This window comes from Vicia villosa, linkage group LG4 (genome assembly GCF_029867415.1).
Source record: "Vicia villosa cultivar HV-30 ecotype Madison, WI linkage group LG4, Vvil1.0, whole genome shotgun sequence".
Taxonomy (NCBI): Eukaryota; Viridiplantae; Streptophyta; class Magnoliopsida; order Fabales; family Fabaceae; genus Vicia; species Vicia villosa.
The window spans coordinates 155,274,454-155,294,838 of NC_081183.1; the positions used below are offsets into that span (position 1 = coordinate 155,274,454).

The window sequence follows — 20,385 nt, forward strand, 5'->3', positions numbered from 1 at the left end:
AATCTCATTAGGTGCAAACAATTCATGTGTTGGGGTAAGTCCACACAAAGCTTTGCTTTGACATTAAACGGATTCCTACAAGTTGACGGTGGAATTGGCTCACTTAAAATGTCAAGATTTCAAAAGTTATATATTAGACATAGAACAAAAGACAATCAAATAACATGACAATTTCATAGATTAAGTAAGTTATTGTGAGAGTTCTACATTTAAGATTGCGTACAAGGCAAATGCGCCCAATACCTAAATAGGAGCATCTTTTATTGTTCAAACTCTAGAATCTGCATCCAATCAGCCTGGATTTATTGTGAAAAGGTGTATGACTCTGATGGCAATTCTGCATCATGAGCCAATTGATGTTGGGTTGTTAATTGTTGAAAATAACAAATATATGGTTGACACACCGCAACGAGTTTATGGACCTTTTTATGTTATTAATGAATTGTGCATGTTTGTTGGAGTTCAAAGCCATCCAAATGATGAGATAGTCACACTAATGCTTTCAATCAACTGAAGTGCCATGAGAAGGAATATGACACACCTTATTCATGAAGGAGGACAAGAAGAAGCTCAACATGAAGAGGAAGACCAATTCAATCATCCATAAATCCAACAACCAAGGGGAATTCCTCAACAACAACATCAAACACCTTACCGTTTGCAAAGGTCGGAGAAGCATGCGCTCGATATGGCAAGCTGGGTCACTAAAATTTTGCCCGAACTTGTATGTCAATCCACCAAGATTTTGACCAAACTTTACATCTTACTATGAGGATGTTACCCTAAAGGAAAATTCTAGAGGAAAAGCAAGACATGTGTCCTCAGAAGAAGACCTTCTCATTCTAACAAGAAATCTGTACGAAGAAAAATAAAGCATGTCGACAGCAGATGGTGTCGAAACTATCTGAAGTCGAGGTAAAAGTGAGAGTCGAACGTAGGGGTTCCATACTTAGAAGATTTTTTAGAGCGTTCGATGGTGGGAAGCGGTGTCGGTGAAAGACAGTTATCAGAAACAAATAAAGCGCGAGAATTCAAATGTTCAAAGTTTGAAATGTTAATGAAGCAGTTATCAAGCGAGAATCGTGTGTCAAAGGCGCCAAACACGTAGAAATCCTACGAGACGGTTACTGCTAGTTTGAATCTTAGCCGTAGATTGTACTATGTAGTTACTTCATGTAAAGCCTATAAATAGGCTAGAATAAATGTAAAAAAGGTGTGTTCACTATTACGATCAAACTACTTGCTTACACTCTGCCCATTTTCCGCCCTTAAGGAAACAAGAGTTGCTGAGAGTTCTGATGTATGTGAATCACCATCTTTATTTTCAATGCAATCCTTTTACTTCTTAATCGTACGTTTTGAAGCTTTTATTTGTATTTTGTTCTTTAACAAGTATTTATTTTGTCTCTTGATCATCGTTCCAACCAAGTAAATTGAAAGTGGTTGTTGTTATCTGAGAACGTCTTATGAGTCGACGCTATCTGGTGGTCACGAGTTACCCTAGAAGGTCAGGGTCGGAACACTCATAATATCACAAAAAATCTATAAGTCTAGGTTTGTCCCGTCGGTCACGAGTCACCTGTCGGTCGAATCTAATAGTTAGTGTGGAAAAACATTGTATTTGTTACCAGCCTTAGAAAACCGTTTCTTAGGCAAACTCTTCGACGAGACAGATACAATCCCAAGAAACTTTAGCATGTGGTCTTAAGATCGACTGGTCAATCTTGCAAGTAACCCCTAGCTTCAAGGCTTTGGGAGGACCAGCAGTTGTTTACCAATTTCCACAGTAAACAGAGGAGCACCGAGATCACATGCCAGTTCAAAACTTGAGGCAACATTTACCACTGCTGCAAACATGGAAACATATTTCCGTGAGCGAAATCAAGCCTTAGCCCAACGAAATGACCAAATGAGGACCGCTTGGACCAAACAAAACAAGTCTTCCAAAATACCGTCGATGCTATGCACTACTACTTCAACTCCGACAGCACGTGACTTAGGATTTTCGGTTTTATTTTTTCTTATTGTATTTAATCTAAGAAAGAGTAATAATTAACTTTTAAGGGTGTGTTCGTTCGAGGTAGATGTAGAGAAAGGGAGGAGATATTTATAATGAAATATGTTTGTTCAATTTTCAAGAGGGTAGAGGAGAGGAGGCGAGGGGAGCAAAATCTCTTCAAATCGCACTTTTTGTGTCCCTCAGAACCGAAGGAATTTGGAGGGGAGGGGAAATGAGAGAATATGAGTTTCGATATTTAGGAAATTGTTATATTTACTAAAATACCTTCATTTTTTTTTATCATTTCAAAATTATTATTTTCTTTCGTGTTTTTGCTTCTTTTTTGTGTGATTTTTCTCTATTGCTTCCATTAACTTATTATAATTATTTTTCACCTTCAAATTATTTTTTATTTTTGTATTTAATATAGATTATAATCACTCTAGTTTTTTTTTATAATTTTTATTTTTAAGTTTATTTATGCTATTTTTTTCTAATTTTATTACGTATTCTATTGTATTTTATTTTATATCAAATTTTAAATTATTCATTTTTATTATATATATATATATATATATATATATATATATATATATATATATATATATAAACTAATTCATGTATTTAAAAATTGTTATCGACACATTGTTTAATTTGTGTTGGTTAGTTACAATATGAATTAGTTTGTACTTAATTTTTTTTAATGTTATGCGATAAGTTATGACTTTTTAAATTATTCAATATTATTAATTTTATCGCTAAAAAAATATTTATGAATTTTCATCATTGAATATCATATCACTTATATAAAATCATAAGAATAAAAATGTAAATTATTAATTGGGTTTAATATGTTTTTGATCTCAATAACTTAAAAAATTTCTTTTGGTCTCTATAAAAAGTGACATGTTTTGGTTTCTACAAAATTATTATGCACGTAGTTTTAGTCTCCGATATTAAGCAAATGTGTATTTTTGAATAATTATTTTGTAGTCATGTTTAGAACGTTATAAAAAATTATTTGAAAAAAAAAAGAACTCAAAATTTGATTTCTATGTCCAAATTTTTATTAATTTTTTTATTAAGCTTTAAAATTTTAAAAGTTCATATTTAATTCTTCTCATTTAAAAAATTTGATTTTAGAGTATTCTAATATTTATGAAAATTTTATTTAAAAATTAAAAAGTTAGAAGATAATTAAACAACTTTTAAAATTTTAAAAAATAATAGAGACTAAAACATTTATCTGACTGTTGCGTAAAATTTGTTAAATTATAATCTGAAAATGAATTTTCAAATAAATATATAATTATATTTTTAAAAAAAGAAATTAGAATGTATTCGGAAGTGTACTTTCAGACGGAATAGTCATTTCGTTTTTAAATTAGATCACTAGTTTTTAAATGAAGTTCGAAAATTTCAAAATCAGAAACATTTTTTAGTTTTTTTTTAGTGTTTTTCATCAACCCTCTTATTTATTTATTTATTTAGATAATATAGTAATTTTTAATATAACAAAAACGGTGTGGAGGCTTTCAAAACAATTGGCGTTTTTGTTTTATGCAACTAAAAAAAAATGCCAATTGTATTTATAGAAAAAAGTTGAGAATTTTGGCAATTTATGGAAAAGGGAACTACTAGAAAAGGGTTAATTAGGTAAAACAAATCTAAAAAAAAGTCGCCTTCATCATTTTATTCGAGTAAGCAGGCAGAACCCATTTCACCTCAGCATATATCTTCATATAAATTCAGACCTCAACCTAACCCTCTGTTGCTTGTCTCTACTCACTACTCATTTTTTTCTTCTTAGAAAAACCCTCTCTCCTTTCAACATGTCTGGTTACCCAAATCAGCCACCCAATTACGGTTACGGCTACAACGCACCACCGTCAACCCAATCCTACGGCGCCCCGCCTCCATCTCAGTCCTACGGCGCACCTCCTCCATCTCAATCCTACGGGGCACCACCTCCATCTCAGTCCTACGGCGCACCACCTCCATCTCAATCCTACGGTGCACCGCCTCCATCTCAGTACGGTGCTCCTCCACCCGGTCAGTCGTACTCCGCCACCCCCTACGGACAGCCGTCGGCTCCCTACGCCGCTCCTCATCAGAAACCCCCAAAAGAAGAATCACACTCCAGCGGCGGCGGTGCATACCCACCGCCGGCACACGGGAGCCCGTTCGCATCACTTCTGCCATCGACATTCCCTCCTGGCACCGATCCCAGCATCGTCGCGTGCTTCCAGGTGGCGGATCAGGATGGAAGCGGTTTGATCGATGACAAGGAATTACAGAGGGCTTTGTCTTCTTACAATCAGAGCTTCAGCTTGAGAACTGTGCACCTCCTCATGTATCACTTCACCAACACCAGTGTCAAGAAGATCGGTAAGAACGTCCTCTACTTCATTACCATTTTTTATTCAAAGTTCTGATTTGGTAAAATTAGATTTTCTGGTAACTTGTTCGGGTTTACCGGCGCTCGGTGATAAAATGCGCTGGCTGAATGGCCGTTACGCCCTTGGACCATATACGTTTTCACAATTTTTTAAGCAATAAATATTATATTTGTTTATTTCAACTACTTATAAATTCGTTAATTGAATAAGTAGTTGACACTTGGCACCGATTAATATATAATCCACTAGTTGGAGGGTAGTGTGCATTGCATGCGATGCGACTTGGTTTACATGGTCTGAAAAGAAAGGGGAAATTAGAAAAGCGCGTTATTGCAAACGCGGGGACTGAACTTTTGAGACAATCCTGTGGGCGGATATCTACTACCGGTCCCACTCTACTTGGTTTTAATAATTACAGTACATTGGATTCGGCGGCCTTTTCTTTTATTCCACCTGTGGCTTCTAGGTGTGATTTCTTTTAACCAATTCTATTTTATTATCTAATTTTAAGATTTATAAAAAAATGAGTCATGTAAACTAAAGCCACATGTTAAATAAATACAAAATACAAAGATTGCGTGTTTATTCATCGAATAAGAGTAATTTATATACACGGTTAATCTTGATTAAATATCTATGATTCTAATAATAACTAGTACTTTTACCTGTGCGATGCACATGACTGATTAGGAAGATATATCATATTTTTATAAATGTTAGAAAATAAATTATATTTCATATGTTATGAATATAAAAATTACAATTAATTAGTGAAATTGAAATTCTTAGAATTGGTAATTTGAAAAGAATTGTATAAAAAAAATTAAAAGATTTGAATAATTAAATGCAATTATAGATTTAATAAGTTAGGAGGGAAACTTATTAAGGATTAGGAGGGAAACTTGTATTTTGTTTTAATATATTAAGGATTTTGATTACTTTTAAACATAATTATGTTTTTCTGTGTAACTGGAAAAGTTTTCCACCGTACTTACTTTTACCTTAAAAGCATCCTGAATAATAGTACTTACTTGGTTTCAAAGTCAATGTAACTACTCATAGTTGGCATGATTATTTGGTTACAAACCTTTACTAAAGTGAAAACACATTCACTTACTACTCATACTTGACATTATTTTCGGTTCATTCGAGTGCTTGAGATGTAGTATGCGAAATCTACAAGGCAATGGCATATCTGCAATAGTAAGACGTTCAAGTTGTGCTTTTGAAGAAATTAGATTCAACTTTTATATTTGTTATATCATCTTACTTAAGACCGTCTTATGGTTTTGGAGGCCTGCGTAGGGATCGTATTTATTCTGTTTAACACTGCCAAATCTATTACGAGGCCCCAATGCCCTACCGTGGCAAATTTGGGTTTGGGGTCTATGAGCTATATCTCATCTTGCACACCCTTAAAGACGGTCCTGATCTCATTGCTATTGTTATATTCGTTATTCAACATTTTTTGCTTCCTATAATCTAATGTGCTGTTCAATCATTGATTGTCATCGGTTTTTTTTTGCCATCCTCACTGTTTGAATTGGTAATGCAGGACCCAAGGAGTTCACTTCTCTGTTTTACAGTCTTCAGAGCTGGAGGGTATTTTCTCTTTTCATTCCAAGTTTTCACGTAGTTAATCTTAATTCTAACTTAATAGTAAGTATTAGGATTTGGATTTACAACGTAGAGGATTAAAATTGTTTTTTCCTTGTTGGTAAAATTGATTTTAGTAAACATTAAGTTAGGTTATTTTCTCTTGCGTGAGGTTGACAATTAGATAGAGTTTACATCAAACTTGTTGTTAGAGGGAAAGCTTACTAACATAAATTACTTTCATTCAAACTTAGGTTTAGCGAAAATACTAAATCAGTTCTACAAAATCAAATTATTTCAAAATTAACCAAACATACGCATAGACAAACTTATACTGTATGCAATCAGCTTCTCCTGACCAAGTGGTTGTTGTTACAGGGAATATTTGAGAGATTTGATAAGGACAGGAGTGGCAAAATCGATTCAAATGAGCTGCGAGATGCACTGTTAAGTTTGGGTTATGCTGTTTCTCCTACTGTATTGGACTTGCTTGTCTCCAAGTTTGACAAAACTGGTGGCAAAAACAAGGCTGTTGAATATGACAATTTCATTGAGTATGTCTTTGCTGCAACTCTTTTTCTTTTTATTGAATTTACTTATAGTCTTATCTAATTAAAAAAGATTTTGGCTAGGTGTCTTCTTTTCCGGTGTACACTATACAATACTACTTTATTTTGACTAAAAAAAGAAGAAAATTATAAAGCCTTAGTCATGTTGGAAAGCAATAGTCATGTTTTTAATCCTCTAATTTACCAACAAAAGAATTGTGCCATTTGATCCCCTGTCACTTAAAAAATTTGTTGTGTTATTTGTTAATTTTTGTGTTTATGTATTGTACTGCCGAAAAATACTAAGATTATCCTGTCCGTGTGAGGGATCCTTGTTGGGTGCAGAACCGGTTTTATCCCAACTGCTTGACTAGAGCGTGGGAATAGGAAGACCAGTCTCCCCATTCGTAGGAAGGATCAGTTTCTTCCTTGGAGAAGTGGCTAATACCGGTCCTTTCAAGAACACGTGTCTGACACATTAATGTGGTGTCACTTGATGTACATGAGTTTGGGCTGGGTGATCCATGCCCTAGGCGTGATGGGTCGGATCAGGCGCCTAACGACCCACCAAGTCACGCCTGCCTGATTTGTCCTGTGGCCCTTGCCCTTTATGACACTTTTTGGGCTGATTGAGTAATGGGTTGTCCTCTTTTAGGTCCCAATTAAAGTTATCCCTGTCCATGCATTATAGTTTGGAATCAAATTTCATTATTTAATATAGAAAAACCTTCTATTAAATTGAAATTTTCTTGTATAGGAGAACTTTGTTTATGTTTATCCTAGTGTGTTTTGGTGTAAAATGGATTGATAAGTTAATTCTTTTCCTTTGTTTGCTATCGCAGGTGTTGTCTCACTGTGAAGGTAAGCTATCGAAATTCTCTTTTATAGTTTCATCTGTTTTTGCAAGTCAAATTACATCTTACTATTCTTATTAAAAAGAAAAGTATAAGGGTATCAGAGCTTTGTTAACACAACATTCATGTATATGTACACAAACTCCACAATATACACAACCTTGTAAATGTTTGCTGCTAGTTTGTTATCAAAACTTCAGTGTTGAAACTAAACATTTTTTCGCGGACAATGATAATATTCAGTGTCCTATGGAGAGCTTTATCATTAGCAGCCACAGTGTCACAAATTAATTTCTATATTTCCAAGCTTCTATAGTTTCATGTATGCATAATGTTGTTTCTTGGTATTAGCTCTATAAGATTATTACAAAAAACACACATTCCTTTTTGTTAAATTTCTTATGCTATTAGTTTGATACATGAAACAATAATGAACCTGGTTTTGTTTTCTAGCATGAACCATAAATTGTTTTTTTTAATGGGAATAACTGACAAATTCACTTATGATTGTATATTTGCAGGGACTAACTGACAAATTCAAGGAGAAGGATACTGGGTATACTGGCTCTGCAACATTTTCATATGAGGCGTTTATGCTGACTGTCCTGCCATTCCTGGTGGCATAGGATAGTGATGGTGTATGTCAGTAGACTATGTAAATTTACTGTCCTGCTATTCCTGTTGGCGAATGAGTTTACTTTGGACAGCCTTGCGGTTTAATTTTATTAAGCGTTTCATTAGTCTTTTCCTATAAACAAATCCTAAAATACTGTTTTCAGCTTGTTGATAACTTCCTTCTAGTACTCTATGTGAATGAAGTTGTGAAATTAAGTTTGGTAGCTCTATATATACTATATATGTCTAAATATAAGTCTGTTTTGGAACAAGTTTGTTCCTAAATAACAAATTGTTATGTTATGAGTTGAGAAATTAGAGGTAGTATTTTAGGATATTTGTGTATGAAATGGATAAATTAAATATTCTATCTAGTATTAATTATTTAATTAGAATATACTAGTAGTAATAGTTTCTTGTTAAATGGTAGAAGATTTTGGACATTGTTATATAGTTAATCGATGTTGTTGTGAGAAGCTCCCCTACTGCTGGTGAGATAACAGTAGGATTTCGAGAGGTTCAAAATCTTTTAGGGTGTGTTTGGTTCGGGGTAGATGGAGGGGAGGGAATATTTTTAATTAAACCAAACATGGTTCAAATTTTATGAGGGAAGGGGAAGGGAGCAAAACCCTTCCAAAACACACATTTTGCGTCCCCCAAATCGGGGGATTTGGAGGGGAGGGAAGGGAATTTGCACATTGATATTTTAAAACTTATTATAATTACTATAATATCCTCGGTTTTATTTTAGTATTTCAAAATTATTCATTTTCTTTTGTATTATTACTCTCTTCTATGTGATTTTTCTCGACTACTTCTATCAACTTATTATAATTATTCTCCCTCTTTAAATTATTTTAAAATTTTTGTCTTTAATATAAATCATAATCATTGTTCTTTTTGATTTTTTTATAACTCTTTTATGTTTATTTATATATTTTTTATAATTTTGTTATGTATCCTATCATATTTTCTTTTATATCAAACTTTAAATCTTTCATTTTCATTTTTTTATTTATTTTATTAAAATATTTAAGCCATTTATATTTAATAATAAATTATTTTATGTATTTGATGTGTTAAAAAATTCATTACGATTTAAAAGTTGTTATTAATATATAGTTTAATTTGTTTTTGAACATTTTATTAAAATTAAGTGAACTCAAATTTTTTAACATTATGTAGTAAATTATAACTTTTTAGTCACTCAATATTAGAAATTTTACTAAAAAAATATGTATAAATATTTTACATTTGAATATCATATTGTATCACTTATATAAAATAATAAGGATAAAAATATAAATTATTAATAAAACCCCTCCCCTCCTGAACCAAACATAGTTTTAACTAAAATCTCTCCCTTCCCCTCCCCTCCCCTCGTTTGAACCAAACACCTATCTGATTAAAAAAAATTTCCTCCCCTCCCCTTCCCTCCCCTCCATTAAAATCTCTCCCCTCCCCTCCCCCTCATTTGAACCAAACAGATCCTTAGATAAATTTTAGACAGCCATATAAAATTATAAGTAAATTATCCACCATCAATTAAAATTTCCACACCTACTCTGAATTTTTATTTTAGAATTTCATAATTGATATAGTTAGTGGAGTACTCGAGAGTGATGTTTAAATCGTTGAGTTATTTTTAACTAATTAAAATGAGTCACGTGTACTTCTCTAATAATTTTAAATAGAATTATAATAAGAAAAATCTATAGTTATTTTAAACAATTAAAACCTCACTAAAATGCTGTTAATTTACATCCCTTAATTACAATGCTATAGTAAGAAAAATCTATAGATATTTTAAACAATTAAAACCTCACTAAAATGATGTTAATTTACATCCCTTAATTACAATCCTGCAGAAAACGGGGCGAGGAGGAAAAAGGGATGAAGAACAAAGTCTCCTCAAAGCCGATTTGGAGCCAGACGAGAAACATAAACATTTCCTTCATCATGTAGAGTTTCCATAACTTTATATTGTCTTGCGAATTGTATATTTGTACCTTAATTTCTTAGATTAAATGGTAATACTAACTTGTGTCCTAAGTTTACAAGTTAATAAACTCATTATAGAAATTTTGTATTGAAAAAAACAATAAAAAAAAAAAGCTAATTCTATATTTTAATTCAAATCAATGCATAATTTTTAAAATATCATCTTTTCATTTAGTTCTAAACCTGTGTTCTTATGGTACAATTTAGCATTACCCTTAATTAAAATCTAATCCTTTGAATAAATTACATCTTGACTAAAATCAATCTATTGATTTCTTGACTTCTTTAACCTTAAGAATTTGAATTTAGTACATCTTTTCTTTCTTTCTACATATTTACCTTGATAAAAAAAATTATAATTTAATTAGAAGATTGACTCCACATGAATATCACAATTCACCTTCTTTTTTATTCGGAATCACTTGGTCAATAAATATTACTTGAGATATATAAACCATGCTTCTAATGAAAATGTTTTGATCTCTTTCGGACCTTATATGTCATATTAATTCAATCTTTTATTGTTCAGGTTTTTTTGCGTATATCTTCGGAATGAGTTTCCCAATCAAGGGATTTTTTCCATTTGTCGTCCTTTTCCAATTCATAACATGAGAGGGGTTGAATCATATTTAGTATACCACTCAACTTGTTGATGACTAATTTAAAAGAGGGATTCTATTTTTATCTTTGGGAACTTATTTGTGGACTTTTGCGTCCTCTATGAGAAAGACAATGCCTCATTATCACGTGATCATCAAGAGACTGTTTGTAGACTTGTAAAATGACTATGCCTTTAGAGAATGTGTCTCTAAAAAAACGTCTTATTACGTTCATAAGAGACATTAAAATGCCACAATTCACTAATCCAATATCACCTTGTTAAGTGAATTTACCCTATTTTATTTTTCAACCTTTTGTCTCAATTTTGAAAGTCATTTCCAATTCACTCTCGAATCTTCAATATATGATTTTATTCTTGTTAAGTTTAAAAAAATAAAAATAAACCCAAAAGACAATAAAGAGGCAAAATCTATCAATAGTAGCTTTTGAGAATTAGAATGGAGAGATTATAAACGTACAGTGGTGACGGTAATCCACCAAATTTCCAAACATTCTTTTAATGAAAGAAGGATTTTAATTGATGTTAAATATTTATGATAATAGTTTGATATTCATATATTAAGAATCTCAAATTGTCCGACACTTCAATTATAAGACCAAAATAATAGCTTAATTGTAAAACAATTTTAACTAATTTCAAAAGTAGGCTCATATGATAAAAAAAACTATGATGAGAATGTTTATTTCCATGTCATTTGTAGTTTAATCAAAGTGTATAAATTGTGTATGTACACACATTTAATGTTGATTTTTCATATTTAAATACAAATAAATATTTTTAATTTAATAAAATTATATGTGTTAGCTGATAGGTTATACTAATCCAAGAGGAACCACTAGCAGGGGCCCGTTTAAAGCCAGAACACAGTTCTAGGATTGGAACTCAGAATCTTGATAGGAGTACACTCCCAAGACCCAAGCCTCCACTGCTAGGCCAACCCTTAGGGGTTTAACAAAAGAATAATATGTTAAGACACGTTTTTAAATTTGCAATACCTCTTATACTTTTGGCGTGAGTTTAGTGGATTATTGCAAAAACACAAGTCCCCACATTTAAAAGAAATAAAATTTGAAATAATTTTATAAAAGATAACACATCTCATATTACAACCTAATTTTATAGATAAATAACTAATATAAAAACAATATAATTAAAATTATCGATTTAAATCTTCCAATGTTAGTAAGAACTCATAAAAAAAATCTTTGAATTCTTTCATTCCTTTTTTATTCTTCGCACAAAAATAAGTGTTAGATGGAAAAAAAATTATAAACAAATAAAGAGAGATGAAATAAGAAAAAAATTAGTTTATGAGAGAAATGGGGGAAAAGAATGGAAGGAGAAGATGAGGTTCCTAAAAAAACATAAAACATACTTCATGTTTTGAAAAAAAAACTACAAATAATCACCTTTTAAAAAAAAAAATAGATTTTGAAAAAAATTATCTAGATAATCAGGTTTGGGGTTCTTAAACATAGATTTTTCCTAAAAAAAAAAAATATTTAGATCGAGGATAAGGTTCTTCATAACACTCTTGTCAATGTTGAATATGCATTAACTCAACCAATTCTAACATTATCGTATCGTCAAAATCCGGATGCTGGCAGATGAATTGATAATCTAGTCAGAGAGAAATGGACTAGGGTTTACGACAACGGGCAACGATGGGGCCACATGACTACAAATATTATGAAGTCGATGAATGGTGTTTTTAAGGGCATCAAACACCTTCTGATTACTGTCATGGTAAGATCAACCTACTTTAGGATGACTTCCCTTTTTGCAAGAAAAGGTGAGCGGTGGAGTGCCGTTTCAGAATCGGTACAACTAATCAACGAAGGTTGCATGAAATTTATGAAAGAACAATCTGCCAAAGCCAACCATCATCATGTTACATCTTTCGACCAATTCAACCGCACCTTCAGTGTCAAAGAAACATTTAAACACAATGAGGGTCTGCCGAGACAAGAGTACAAGGTTCTGCTAGAAGAAGGGTGGTGCGATTGCGGAAAGTGTAAAGCCTTTCGTATGCCTTGCTCCCATGTCATAAAAACATGTTCATATGTCACCGAAATGTCCTAACACTCGTATCTCCCATTTACAAGACCGACACCTTGTTCGGAGGATTACTAGCCTGCGTATAAAGGGGAAGTAGTTTGGCATAATGACATGATGCGAAGAAAGAATAGGGTTGACAACACGCGTATTAGAACCAATATGAATGATCATGAAAAAATGAAAATAAAGTGTAGCATATGTCGTCAGGTCGAACACAATAGAAATAATTGTCCTAATCGTGGAGCAACCCGTACCAACCAATAATTATATGTCTTGTATTTGTACTATCTTTTGTGGAATCAACTAGACTTTATATATTCGTGAAACATATTGGTATTACAACTAAACAAACAGAAATAAAGGTTAAACAACAACAACACAAACAACACTTAAACAACAGCAATACAAACAAGCTTAACAACAAACACGGACAAAAATTAATTACATTAATACAACAACATTTTTACGATATCACAACCATGAAAACAATGTCGTTTGTGTCATGCATCATGACCATGACATCAGTGTCGTTCTTAACTTCATCCCACCAACGTTGGATTTTCCCGTGATAATTAACGTCCTCGTTCTCTACCTCTGAATTCGTTTGATGCTTTCACCAGCTTCGTACTCCCTGTCTAACCAGCGCATCAACGACCTCTTCAGATTATCCATTGAATGAATGTTCTAAAATTTCATTTTAATCGGAGGTTTCACAGTTGAGAAACCAACAGGACCATCTCTCTTAAATATCGGCAAAGCTGCCATGACAAAAAAATCGGAGAGAATGTGAGAAAAAAGTGGAGAAAAAATGTGGAAAATGATGGGAGATTGAGGGTATATTTATAGAAAGATCCCTAACACTTAGAAGCCACCCCATATGGCTCATATGTACAAAATATGTACATAGACGCCACCACCATGCAAAGTCAAACCCTAGTTTTCCTTCAACTAAGGCGCCACCTGAGGTGACGCATACTCATAAACTTTTACATAATGGCGCCATTGGGATGACGCCTATGAGTAGGACACCCCCAAACCTGGTTACCCAGATAATTTTTTTCTAAATATGATTTTTTGTATTTTTTTTTAAACTGGTTCTTGGCATTTTTTTTTAGTTTGATATATATATATATATATATATATATATATATATATATATATATATATATATATATATATATATATATATATATATAGATAAATAAATAAAATAAACTGGTTTTGTTGTCACAAACAAAAACGTCGCCGTTTCGGATTAGGTTTCTAAACCCTAAACAAAAAACAAAGAGCTTCACTTCTCAGCTTCTTCCCTGTCTCTGGCAACCAGCATCAACAACTTCCGCCGAATCGGCATCGGAAACGAAGAGATGGCGGAGTACGATCTGACACCGCGGATGGCTCCAAATCTCGACAGACATTTGGTATTCCCTCTCTTAGAGTTTCTCCAAGAGAGACAGTTATACGACGATAACCATATCCTCAAGGCCAAGATTGATCTCTTGAACAACACTAACATGGTTGATTACGCCATGGACATTCACAAGACACTCTACCATACCGAAGATGTTCCTCAGGATATGGTCGAACGTAGGGCTGATGTTGTCGCTCGTCTCAAGTCTCTTGAAGACGCTGCCGCTCCTCTTGTTGCTTTCCTTCAGAATCCTGCCGCTGTTCAGGAGTTGAGAGCTGATAAGCACTACAATCTCCAGATGCTCAATGACAAATACCAGGTTTTATCCCTAATTTCATAGTTAGTCAATTAATTTACAATTGTTTTGTAGGAAAGTGCTTATAGAACAAGGGCTTATCAAAATAAGCACTTATGAAAAAGCTTGCATAAGCTATAAAATAAATTTAAATGATTTTTATACGTGCTATAAATTGTTTTCATAAGTTATCTTTGAGAACTTATAAAAATACTCAAAAGTTTATGAATAGTGCTATAAACTGTTTTAATAAGTTCTTCCAAACAGTGTCATAAAACTTATGGCATAAGATAAGCTCAAATAGCCCTAGGACTGTAATACTGGGAATTGAAACTTTTCTTCTTCTTCTGGCAATTATAGATTTAAGTTGCCAAAGGGTAGTGGGTGATCTTATAGCAAGTGGTATTAGCCAGATAACTTAATTGAGTGCTATTTAAATAATTGTTTATCCATAAGAGTTTATGCATTGTATAACAAGTTATTTCATTACTGTGATGAGAGACTATTCATAAATCTTCTATAATCTGTTTCTATACAGTATCTTGTCGAGCTTATTTCACAAGCACAAAACAGTTTATGGACATCATAAGCTATTTTATATGCTCTTTCAAACACTTGCACTAGTACTTATGTCATTAGATAATCATATAAGTTCTTTCAAATGCCCATAATATGGTCTCTTGCTAGTAAGGATCTAAAGCTGTTATGCTATTGACTTAGACTTTAGGTGATTTAACTGCTCTTTGTTTTTGGTATAATGCCACTTTTAACTAAAATAGAATCATAGTAATGTAATCTCCTTCCATTGTTTTTTCAAGCACACTTTTTCTTTTGGAATATGGAATTCTGTTATATCTGAAATCTGATTTCTTAATGGATGATTCTGTTTTAACAGATTGGTGCTGCACAAATAGAGGCATTATACCAATATGCAAAGTTTCAGTTTGAATGTGGAAACTACTCTGGTGCTGCTGACTATCTTTATCAGTACAGAGCATTATGCACAAATAGTGAAAGGAGTTTGAATGCATTGTGGGGAAAGCTGGCAGCTGAAGTATTGATGCAAAACTGGGATATCGCTCTTGAAGAGCTCAACCGCTTGAAGGAAATAATTGACTCAAAGGTTGTTCATCATTTCATCCAATGAGTAGCACCACTTTTTTGCTTGTATTGCTGTTATTAATTTAGAATTACCATTGGTGAACTTTTTTGCAGAATTTTTCATCACCTATTAATCAGGTGCAAAGCAGAATATGGTTGATGCATTGGAGTCTGTTCATCTTTTTCAACCATGACAATGGAAGAACACAAATCATTGATCTGTTTAACCAGGACAAGTATGCATTTTCGACTTATATTCCCTTTCTCTGCATGCCTTTATTTGTTTTTAATCAGAGCACAAATATTTCTTATACTTTGTTTTTGTTAATATGCGTAATACTTTGTCAATTGCTTCCGCACTCTGTGGTGACTTTAGTATAATAAATGTTGTTTTGTCTGATATATGTGATATCATTTGTATTGTAGGTATCTTAACGCAATCCAAACTAGTGCTCCACACCTTTTGCGATACTTGGCCACAGCATTTATTGTCAACAAGCGCAGGAGGCCCCAATTCAAAGATTTTATAAAAGTTATTCAGCAAGAGCAGAATTCATACAAGGACCCCATCACCGAGTTTCTGGCTTGTGTTTATGTCAACTATGACTTTGATGGCGCACAAAAGAAGATGAGGGAGTGTGAAGAAGTAAGTTCCCTTTTTGTTGTCTAGCTAATCAATGTCAACTATTGAAGTGATGTAAATGCTCATTCAGTGTTTCTTTTTCTATTAGTATGTGTCCAAGTTATGTACTTGCTATACCTTTGCATTGGTTATAATATGCTTACCATTTATGAAAGTGCAGGTAATTCTCAATGATCCGTTCCTTGGTAAACGAGTTGAAGAAAGCAACTTCTCAACTGTACCACTAAGGGATGAGTTCCTTGAAAATGCTAGGCTATTTATTTTTGAGACATACTGTAGAATACACCAACGCATTGACATGGGGTATGTACCTAGTATCTGATGCAAATACTGTAGTTCCCACTGGGTACAATTTTTTAAAGGCCTTTATTTTTTACCATGAAAAACACACTTCAACTTGTGTGCCATTGATCTTCGATAGTCTTTCAAAATCAAATGCACTAAATAAGGGTCGTGCCCTATGATGCTTGTTGTGTCTGATTTTTACTATGACGATGATTCCTTGTGGTCTGATTTTACACAACACTACTATATTGGGTACTGGGATTTTAAAGTAGCAGCTACAAATTTAATTATAGGGTTGCTCAATTGATGATATTTCTTTAATACAGAGTTCTTGCTGAGAAGCTAAATTTGAATTATGAGGAGGCTGAGAGATGGATTGTGAATCTCATTCGTGGCTCAAAGCTTGATGCCAAAATTGACTCTGAAACTGGGACTGTTATCATGGAACCTAATCATCCGAATGTGTAAGTTGACATTGATATATAAGGGCTTTTATAGTCTGTTTTGTTTTCTTTCTATGACTGTCAATATTTGAAATGCTTCATGTACAGGTATGAGCAGCTGATAGATCATACCAAGGCCCTTAACGGTCGTACTTACAAATTGGTCACTCAGATTCTGGAACACTCACAAGCTCAAGTAGCTCGTTAAACTGTCTAGGTAAACCAAGGAGAGCATCTGTTATAGGTTTTTCCTCAATGCATCAAATTGTTTTTTTGGTATTTAGATTGCATACAAATTCATGGGTTGTAACCTTACTTGAAGGTTGTTTTTCTGATAATTCCTATTGTTTTAACTGTCAATCTAGATGTTTAGTATATTTTTAGTTACCATTTTGTTTAATACATTTACCATGAATTTCCTCATTTGACCCTCTAGTTGCACAAGCCTTCTGGCATAGTTTTAAATTTCCAACTGTTTTGACTGGTTCAAATGGAATATAGACCCATCATGATCATGCTATTGGACTGGACCACCGTTCCATATTACAAGTAAATTTTCATTTTTAAATTTATTGAATAATTAATATATCTGGTCTATATATAGACTAAATACATTAATCTTTCAATGAATCTAAAAAATAAATTTCTCTTGTAAATTTGTAATATGAGACAATACGGGTCTTATAATATGGGATGGAAGGAATATGTAATTAAATTGGTATCAAACCTGTTAGATTGGCGAAAATCGGATAAAATCAATTGGTTTGTGTTGATTAAAAAAAAAAAAAACAGAAACGACACTAGTGAGAATGTAAGCGATCATACCCAAGTTTTTATAAATGCTCTTTGAATGTAGTATATACCTTGCACTGATAATATTTAACTATTGTTTAAAAGGAAATTTTTCTGATATATTATTAACATTTTGGAGAATAAAATTGTATTTGTATTTTTTTCTTACATAAGATTAAAAGTAAAGTTTTTATTATTTTTGATTTTAAAGTATAACATTTATGTTATCGTTATTTTTAATATTTACTGGTTCAATAATCATTCCTTTGAATTTTAAAACTTCTTCTAGCATGATCCAACATTATTTAACAACTGCCCAAAATTTTTTTTCATCTATCTCTACCCCTGATGAGATACATATAATTTTTCGACGAAATTTTTGGTACACCTGTCAAATTTTTGGTAATAGTAAATTTTTGGTAGGGTATTTTAAATTTCTGGTATACCGTAAATTACAAATATCAAGCATACCGGAAATTTGAGTAAAACTGAAATTTCCGGTATGTTTTAATATTGAATTTTTTCAACGGTTGAGATTTTGCCGACACTTTTGGAGGGTCGTGGTTGCATCGGCATATATTTGTGTTCTAGAATGCACCACGATTTGTATAAATAGGGGTGTATTTCAATGGTTGCAACCCTACTGTTCAAACCAAGTTTCTGATAACAGAAGGGTGACAAAGATCAAGTTTCGGGAGGACTGGATTGATACAAATGGAAGGGTGAAATACAACCTAATCAAGTTGAAGAATAATGAAGATGTGGAAATCATTTCGCCGTAGGATAACTAAAGGTCCGACCGAGTTGGACGTGCAGATTCGAAGATCTGTGGACGACATAATGAAGTGTCTGAAACGTCCAGAGTCATCTGTTTAGTGCCTATGTTTTCATGTTTAGGAGTACTGTTTATGTTTGTTGTTTATCATCTGATGTTTGTTAACTATGTCTGTTTGTTATTGATGTTAATTTATTTTCTTTACCTAATCGAAACATGTATTAGCAAAAAAGATGATGCAATAAAAAGATCTGTGTCCAAAATATACAAATAATACAACAATATAAAAATAAATCTACATAGGCCCTCCACGGGCAACATCGGCCAACCTAGCTAAAATAGTATGAACCTCACATCAGGGTTCACCAAACCCATGAGACTATCGAAGTGAACGGCGATGAAATGTAGGCGGCTGTCCTGATCACCTGCAGGAGGTGGAGGTGGTGGTGGTGGATCGGAAGAATCCCTGGTACCTGAAGGCCCTGGAACATCAGATGTTGCGGCAGGTGGTATGACCCTATGGTGTGACACACCGTGGAACAACTCCAGGTATCCATCCTCGCACTGCCCAGGCTTCTGAACTGCAACGACTGTATCAATGATCTCATGGGGGGAGCTGATGATGTGACTCTGAAACCATCGATCAATTCCACAAACTAGAGCCTCTGGAACCAGATGTGGAATGCCCTGCATATAATCATACTGACATAGACACCTCTCAGGCAAGTGTCTGGCCTCATGGCTCTCCTATATGACATACCCGAAATATAAGGAAGATACATTAAAAGGATGATGAGGGCAATGATTTGTATACGGTGTACAGATGACATCATCCATGGTAAGAGCATCCAACCTCCACCTGTACTCAATCAAGCCTCCTGGAATGGCCTGTTTGGCCTTCCACCTCTTTGCACAACAGTCAGCAGCCGCAACACGTTAGATCTTCCGCTCACCGATGCGAGGGAAGTGCTCCTAGATCCAACACTGCATAAATAAAAACCATAAAGCTCAGGTAAATTATAATGAAACACAAAAACAATAATAAATTATAATATACCTGTAAGAAGCTCATGTAACCAGCAAGCTGTCTGGTGCCAGGACGAGATGCAACATCAAGCGTCGTGTACAACATCGTCAATGTCGCCACTCCCTAAGTCCAACACGGGGTGTCAAGGTCGCTGGATAGAGAAAGATAACGAACATCTATATAAACTCCAAACTTGTCCGCAAAGAGAGTACATGCCATTAGATGTAGCATGTACGCGCTAGCGGCAACCTGGTACCTCTCTGCATGCACAATCTCCTGATAAATCCTCCTAAACCAAGACATCCTAAGGTGAAAGCCTCGAGTCTCACCAAACTCACTCAGCACCTCCACCCCACCAATCTCCAACGCATCCACAACCATGCGGACTGCCGTCGCCTGGTCCCTATAAACTAGTGTGGAAAACGTACCAGCAACTAGAATGTGAAATAGGGCATCCACATCATCTAAAGTCACCGTCATCTTCTCAAATGGAAGATGGAAGGATGTTGTCTCCGGGTGCCACCTCTCAACAAAAACTGATAACAGGGAGGCATCCATCATCGTCAACGAGCATCCAACAAAGTCCTTCACATTGAAATCCTGAACTATCCTCCTCTCCTGCTCTTACATCGGACTCCCAGGGAAGTTTTTCAACTTCGACCCGTGAGAAGCGACCTTCAACATTGGACGCTCCTATAAAAAAATAATACAACTAACAAATTAGTATAAATCAAACTGCGTAATAAACATAAAAATTAAGCACTTAAACAAGACCAACATTACATACCTCTCCCCGCCATATCATATAAGCGACATGGTCACGTATCCAGTCAACACGGACCTGTTAGAATGTCCTCCAGGAAAGCCTCCATCATTGTGTATTGATGGCTTTATAGATGCACATGTGGTGGTGTCTGTATC

The 20,385-nt window shown here is 33.9% G+C and overlaps 2 protein-coding genes across 2 annotated transcripts; both read left to right on the forward strand.

Annotated features, from left to right (window-relative positions):
* The first annotated feature begins 3,687 nt into the window (after window positions 1–3,687).
* Window positions 3,688–8,235, forward strand: LOC131595609 (calcium-binding protein CBP-like). Its single transcript, XM_058868004.1, has 5 exons — window positions 3,688–4,387; window positions 5,954–6,000; window positions 6,373–6,548; window positions 7,385–7,403; window positions 7,918–8,235. The coding sequence occupies exons 1-5, from the start codon at window positions 3,832–3,834 to the stop codon at window positions 8,020–8,022; spliced, it is 903 nt and encodes a 300-aa protein (XP_058723987.1). The 5' UTR covers window positions 3,688–3,831; the 3' UTR covers window positions 8,023–8,235.
* Window positions 8,236–13,940: 5,705 nt separating this feature from the next.
* On the forward strand, window positions 13,941–17,293 carry LOC131595610 (eukaryotic translation initiation factor 3 subunit E-like). Its single transcript, XM_058868005.1, has 7 exons — window positions 13,941–14,422; window positions 15,294–15,521; window positions 15,614–15,735; window positions 15,926–16,145; window positions 16,303–16,445; window positions 16,754–16,891; window positions 16,979–17,293. The coding sequence occupies exons 1-7, from the start codon at window positions 14,060–14,062 to the stop codon at window positions 17,076–17,078; spliced, it is 1,314 nt and encodes a 437-aa protein (XP_058723988.1). The 5' UTR covers window positions 13,941–14,059; the 3' UTR covers window positions 17,079–17,293.
* Window positions 17,294–20,385: the final 3,092 nt, after the last annotated feature.

Bases quoted from the DNA above. Each gene is read 5' to 3' on its own strand.
- LOC131595609 (XM_058868004.1), top strand. From the start codon at position 3,832: ATGTCTGGTTACCCAAATCAGCCACCCAATTACGGTTACGGCTACAAC. The intron at 4,388-5,953 runs GTAAGAACGTCC...TTGGTAATGCAG, and splicing joins CACCAGTGTCAAGAAGATCG to GACCCAAGGAGTTCACTTCT. The intron at 6,001-6,372 runs GTATTTTCTCTT...TTGTTGTTACAG, and splicing joins ACAGTCTTCAGAGCTGGAGG to GGAATATTTGAGAGATTTGA.
- LOC131595610 (XM_058868005.1), top strand. From the start codon at position 14,060: ATGGCGGAGTACGATCTGACACCGCGGATGGCTCCAAATCTCGACAGA. The intron at 15,522-15,613 runs GTTGTTCATCAT...ACTTTTTTGCAG, and splicing joins AGGAAATAATTGACTCAAAG to AATTTTTCATCACCTATTAA. The intron at 15,736-15,925 runs GTATGCATTTTC...TTTGTATTGTAG, and splicing joins GATCTGTTTAACCAGGACAA to GTATCTTAACGCAATCCAAA.